General features: G+C 49.8%; 2 protein-coding genes across 2 annotated transcripts; one reads left to right on the top strand and one right to left on the bottom strand.

Annotated features, from left to right (window-relative positions):
- Positions 1-311: 311 nt before the first annotated feature.
- On the top strand, positions 312-674 carry NRN1L (neuritin 1-like). Its single transcript, XM_010158411.1, has one exon. It carries the CDS (start codon positions 312-314, stop codon positions 672-674), a length of 363 nt encoding a protein of 120 aa, XP_010156713.1.
- A 4,721-nt stretch (positions 675-5,395) lies between these two features.
- On the bottom strand, positions 5,396-6,287 carry SYS1 (Sys1 golgi trafficking protein; the record flags this gene model as incomplete). The annotated part of the gene is made up of 2 exons (XM_010158410.1): positions 5,396-5,636; positions 6,220-6,287. Coding segments are annotated over 2 exons (309 nt in total), but the record flags the coding sequence as incomplete, so codon positions are not given.
- Between the last annotated feature and the right edge of the window lie 262 nt (positions 6,288-6,549).

The following is a 6,549-nucleotide window of genomic DNA, read 5'->3' as shown; positions in this document are numbered from 1 at the left end:
ACAGTGAGTAACTCCTCCTGCCCCTGCCTTAGTTATAAAGCTGCAGCCGGCTGCGGGATACGTTGTCCTTCTCCTTGCTTCATGCTTGTGCTTCGCCCTTGACTCAGCTTGGAGAAAGTTTGTGTGCAGTTTGTGAGCCTTTGTGTGCAGCCCATTTTACATACTCAGGGTGCTCAGTGCTGAAGGGAAGCATTTATTTATGGAAAAGAATGGATTTTATTGACTTCCAGGAGAAAAAAAAGTCATGAAATAATTTGAATGTTTTGATGTTTGGAGGTTTAGCTGAGATGCTCTGGGAGACAGTGAGGGGGATGGACAGTCTGGGCAACTTGCACAAGGCACAGGTGGTCGCTGCTTGGAGGGTGGGCTTGGCTAGCAAGGTGCTGATGGCTGCTTGCCATTGTGCTGCTGCCGAGAGACTGATGGCCGGTGTCTCCCCTGGCTGCAGGTACTGGGATGAATTTCACACGTGTGCCCTGGCAGCACTCTGGGAGTGCCAGAAGGAAGCAGCAGCCGTCTGGGAGATGCTGAGAAGGGAATCTCAAAAAATCAAATTTCAAGGCAGCTTGTTCGACCTGTGCAGCCGCAGCACGGCCCAAAGCTTTGCCTGGCCTCACATTCCCAACGTTTCTGTCCTTGGTATCCCCCTCATCGTCACTTGGCTGAACTTATAAACCACAGATCTGTAAGTATCGCACAAAGGTGGTGGCAGTGCGTGTCATGGCACCCTCCTGATCACACTTCCAAACCTCCGAGGAATGCACTGTGTGATGCTCAGGGAACGCTTGGCTCCCTCCCACATCTGTGAGATGCAGAAGAGCTTGGCAGCATCTCCTGGGTTTTGCTATTTCTCTGTAATACGGAGGAATGCCTGTCCCCTTGTGCCTCAAGGCACAGACGCAGATCTGGCTCACTGTAGGTTTGGGAACTGGTAGATATGGGGCAGAGGATTTGGGGCGAAAATGGAGAAATCGAGTTGTGGACCCTGGGTTCTTCTGCACTCTGTGATGGCTGCTGGAAGGAAACCTGTTTACTTTGCTGACTCTTTCCACCAGAGCAACTCTCCGGATTTTTGATTTGGGGACTGAAAACAAGATGGGCATTTTTACCACTGATATTTGTGGGCTGCAGGGGACAGTGTATGTCTTCTCAAAGACGGAAAGGAGTGCTTACTGCTCTGTTCTGGCCTCTTTTCCTTTGAGGGCATGGGGAACCCCCTGCTGAAGAATATTCACAGATGCATGACCTCTTCTCTTGCACATATCTGGATTCCCAAGTAACTCCTGTGTTAGGTGTAAATCCCTTTTCTAAGGAAATAGAGGGCAAAAATATTTGGGGGGTGAGGGAGTGTCAAGCTAGCAGAACAAGGATTTACAGCAACTCTTGCTGTACAGCTTTCCCCAGGGTACCTGTGAGCAGCTCTGTGGGTAGCGGCGTGTAATTCCAGAGCATTAAAGTTTGTTGTAGAGCCTACAGCATGGTGGAAGTTATTTGTCCTGCCTCTCCTTCGACAGCACCGCCTCTTGTCTCCTTTGCAGCTCAGAGCGTTGGTAGTTTTGCAGTACGAGCATGGAAGTGTTTATGATAGAGGTGCTTGCAAGTGATTTCTGGCTGTGTGAGGAAAAAATACGACAACGCTGTTGGGCAGTACAAGGCAGTTGTGTTTGAAGGATACTAATGAAGCTCCGTGCCCTGCCTGGCTGCCCAGCATGGGTCTGTAGCCTGGTCCTGTGAGGGCCTTGGGGCAGTTCCTTGCTAAGAGGATGCACAGTGAGTCCTTTCTTCCACTTCCAGGGCATTCCCCATGCGCTACTGCCACTCTGGAACGGGGAAGGAGCTGGTTGTCATGCTCTGAACTAGGACTCAGCAGCTGGGTGTGATGGTGAGCTCTATCTTCTAACTACAACTCAGCCTGACATCAGATCGGAGATGTCCGTGTTTACCTGGCAGGGTATTTCAGCCTGACTTCCCTGGATGCATCACACAGGGCACTTGCTTTGCCTTCAGCAGGGGCAGGGTAGCCCTGTGCACAGCTGGGTATGCCCGTGGCCCCTCAGGGGCCTGGGAAATGCTGGATGAAGACCTCGCACTGGTGCTGTGAACACTCCCTGCAGCGGGAGCAAGCACAGCACCAGATACCACCAGTGGTAAGTGGTCTCTTTGTTTAGCACAGGTACTTAATGCCTGTAGGAAAACAAATAAGCACAGCCCCCCAAAAACCCACAGCTCTTAGCTTCACTTTGGATTTGGCATCTTCCCCTCTGTTAAAATTTTCTACTTTCATACAGCTTTGGGGAAGGGGAATGTAAAAGCCTCAGCTGATACCTCCGAGAAGTCTTGTCTTTGTAAAACCATGAATGCACGTGGCTACTTGCTGCTGTCTCTAAGCAGAGCAGGTGTTGGGGCATAGCTTCCCTGGAAGCAAATCCTTCAACCATTGCACACTCAAAACAAAGATTCATTAAGAAACAAAGACCATCTGCCACCATTCTGCTCTGGAGCAGCACTTCTTTTTTTTTTTAAGCCAAAGGTGCTCCTAAATCTGACTGAAAGCACGTGAGTGAAAATTAGGTCTCTCAGCATGGGAGTGTTGCGTTTCAGAGGTTCCCTCCTCAATGTTTCATTTTTAGCACAACTTCTCCTATGACAAGGACAATTACAGTGAATTTCATTAAAAGAATAAAAGTAATACACAGATTCAGGCCTCAAAGGCAAAGTCAGCAGCCCTTCAGAAAGCATTTCTGATCCTACAGCACACTTCAGGCTGGTGCAGTGCAGCTCCTCAGATGTCCCACACACTCAGTGTTAAATCCATGTTTGTCCCAGATTATTCTTGTGGCCTTGCTCTGCGTGTCTCCAGGTACAAAGCTGCGCCCAGCCTTCCCTCCCCCTGCGAGGGAGGCTGCTGAAGCAGTTACAGCAAAGCTCATGCATTCAGGAAGGAGCTAAGTGTTCCTTGGTCCAAAGTTTTCATCCCTGTTCTTACAGGGGAACAAAGGTCGCACCAGGTTAACGGAGTCTCACAGGAACTCTGGGATCAGCTGCCCATCCTTCTTTAAGAAACAGGATGAACATGGCTTTTCCTCCTTGCTCTCATATCCACTGTCTTCCTCACGCTTGCCTGAAGAACACAAGTTCATGCTGAGCTTTGGTGTGGAATTAAACCTTGAATTAGACCCCCAAACTTTGCCTGTGCAGGACTGCAATGTTCTTTCTTAGTAACAGCAACAAAAAATAGGAGAGGACAAAATGACCCTGAAAGTCTTAAAATATGACTGGTACCAAGCCAGCGTTGTCAGCCCCAAGGCAGAGCGTGCCCTCTGCTCTGGGCCCTGATCCCAACTGCAGCATGCTCACAGCTCTCAAGGCGATGCTGGCACCTACTGGAAGACGAGTTTATATCGAGGCTGAAGGTGACTGGGAGAAAGGCAAGTATCCTTATATATGAGAAACAAGGAGATCTGGAGAAGGGATGAACTCCTTGCAGAGTGCAGAGTTGCCTGGGAAGCCCTAGGAAGTGGCCCTAAAGCAAGCGCTGGCCCCTGCCTCAAGAAAAACTTGTGTAAACCTTTCCCTCTGAAAGACTGCTGCTGTTCCAAAACTGTGCTTGAAGGGGGTTTGGTCAGGAACAAGTCCTGGAGAAACCTTGGGAAAGAAAATGTTGTGTCTGAGTAACTGTAACCAGCAATCCTCCTCTGCAGCCTGCCAAGTGCTGGAAGATCAGGGTGTTCTCCTGCCCCAATTTACAGTACCGGAACGTGAGAGCAGGCAGTGACAAACAGCTCCCCGGGTAACGAAGCGCAAAAGAGCAGCTTCAAGGAGTTTGTCCTTGAATCTGCATCTCACACCATCCCACCGCTTTCCAACAAACTGAATTAGCAAACAATTTGTGCTATTAACACGTGTAAATATTAGCACACAAAGGAAAGTTACTGCAACAAGATGTCTCGCAGGAGAAAACACGTCTTTGGAACCGGCTTGCCCTCATCTGGGATCACACAAACTGGCCACCCCGCAGCAGAAACCAGGCAGGGCGCAGGGTGCCTGCTTGGGCCGTGGGATCCAGAGGAACCCTCCAGCTCCAGCCCCTCAGCTGTGAGGTTGCTTCTGCCTGCAGCAGGTGATGTTTAGTTAACATGCCTCGAAATAAAGGCACATCCTGTTGTTTTGAGAAACCAGCAGCAGTCTCTCACTTAACATCTACCAGACTAGATCTGTTGCTGGACTCGTGAAGCCTGACAAAACCAGACCAATGGGAACAGTCGTGTGGCTCCAGGACACTTTTGCAGGTTTCCCCAGGACAGCTCTCCTTGGGCTGAACATAGAATCACAGAATACAGAGTGGTTTGGGTTGGAAGGGACCTTAAAGATCATCCAGTCCCACCCCCTGCCATGGGCAGGGACACCTTCCACGAGACCAGGTTGCTCCAAGCCTCATCCAGCCTGGTCTTGGACACTTCCAGGGATGGGGCATCCACAGCTTCTCTGGGCAACCTGTCCCAGTGCCTCACCACTCTCTCCATGAAGAACATGGAGACCGGGGGTTGCTGACGCTTCCCGTGAAGCGAGGATTATGCTGGCTGACTCCCCAAGACAGCACTCACTGATTTCAGAGCAGCGGTACAAAGTATTTATTGTAGGAAATTTTATGTGTCCTGGACTGTGGGCATCTTACAGCCTCCTGTTCTTTTCCGGCCAAATCCTTCTGTTGCCATGATACAGACACGGTATTTCTTGAAGTGCTCAGCTTCCCAGAAGAACAGACAAGGATATGTCTGTCACAGCAACATATTTTTATTATTACAAAAGACTTCTTCAGCAAACTGCTGACATCTCCATATTAAACATGGGAACAGCAAACCAACCCATCTCATGTTATAGGTTATTTAGGGTCTCAGCTGGTGATTCAGGTAAGTACAACTATTTTCTCCCCATCCATTCACTTCCTTGACTTTTTTTCCCAACCAAAGCCCAAACAAACAAGTTACAGGTCAGAAGCAGCAGCTCCCAGCCCCGCTGCTCACTGCGCCAGCTCCCACACAAAGAGCTGACCCTTGCATTGCCTACACAGGGTTCTCCCCCATTTGTTAAATTCCAGACGCTCCTCATGCATCAGTTTTTGCTACCTGGCTTTGAACAGTCTCACGATTGAAGAGTTTGAGAGCACACCTGCCATACAGTCAATATTAGATGCTCTGTGTTAACAAAATAAACATCTGCTCCTCCCCGTCGTCAGCTGATGGCAGAGAGATGCTCACGTTAGGTCACCAAGGTCCTAAAACCCCATAATAGTCTAACCAGACCTGCTGTGCTTCTTCAGTGATGATCCTCAGGCATGAGGTGCACTCGTGCTGGAAACAAGGACATAACGCAGCGCGCTGTCGCCAGAGCGAGTCTATACGTTGGATTTGGGGGCAGAGCTGAGGGGGATTTCTCTGAGTTCTATCCTCATGCAGAGGTACTCGCCGATCGCGGCCATCAGTGCGGTGCACACGATGTGCACCAGCCACCACGTCAGGGTGGAGGGAAAGTGCGAGTTATAAATCCAGCAGCCCAGAAGGTGGAAGAAGTGAACCGTGACTGTGAAATCCAGGCACTGCTTTCCTCGGCGGATGAAGTACAGCAAGCCCAGAGCGCTGCAAATTAAAGACAGAGATTAATCAACACGCTGCGCTGTGTCTGTGGAAGAGGGGATAGGGCAAGAGCCATGAGGGGTTTTTGGTGCCAATTATTTAGCTGCTGTAGAACTTCAATGCTTTAAGGCTGGTTGTTTCTGACCTTGCTCCCAGCTGCTACCGCAAGACTTAGGTGCTTGCAGCTTTTTAATCATGGGTGGCAGGGAAATGAGCTTTTAGTTTAAAAATTCCTACCACGTGCTCTGCAGAATCTCCCCCAGTATTCTTTGTCCAGTGGCAAAGTAAGTTCTTGTTTATAGATCAGTGTTTGCTGAGATCCATTAACTCTAACTTTCAGTAAAATCTCTCACAGAAGCACATCTCACTCCCAGCCAGGAAACCGAGGCAGCGAAGTGAAATGACTTCTCCAGGACATAGCAAGTCAGGCATCAGCAGTTCCCAACTGCCCTCCGCAGACATGCCCATGCAAGCACAGGGCTTTTGGGAGATGTTTTGAGAGGGGCAGTAGGCCATGCTGACTTCTCTTAGAGTGTAATGTTAAGAAAGAACAAGACACAGGTGCTCCAGCTAGTTGCCAACTTACCAGGTGAGTGCATTGAGGATGAAAGCCATCATGGAGAGCCTCCCAGGCGGGGTCGAGAAGCCTAAAATCTACATGGGACTATTAGTAGGAAACCTCAGCACAAATCACAGCCCGCAGCACATAATCTCCTCCCGTGGCCCGGCTGCATTGGCACTGCCCTGCGCTGATTATGATCCGTGAGAGCAGCCTGAGCAGTTATGGCTGTCCTTCTAAGAGGTCTGTCTGTCTCTCTGCTTGGGGGTACCTATAGAAAAGGGAAAGGTCTGTTGCTATACTGAGGGGTACCACCTGAACAGGGTGTGAAGCCTATGGGATACAGGGGGTTATCTG

Source organism: Eurypyga helias, unplaced genomic scaffold (genome assembly GCF_000690775.1).
Source record: "Eurypyga helias isolate BGI_N326 unplaced genomic scaffold, ASM69077v1 scaffold19759, whole genome shotgun sequence".
NCBI lineage: Eukaryota > Metazoa > Chordata > Aves > Eurypygiformes > Eurypygidae > Eurypyga > Eurypyga helias.
This window is presented reverse-complemented; position numbering and strand designations above follow the sequence as displayed.

Excerpts from the sequence above, each read along its gene's own strand:
- NRN1L (XM_010158411.1), top strand. The coding sequence starts at position 312 with ATGGACAGTCTGGGCAACTTGCACAAGGCACAGGTGGTCGCTGCTTGG.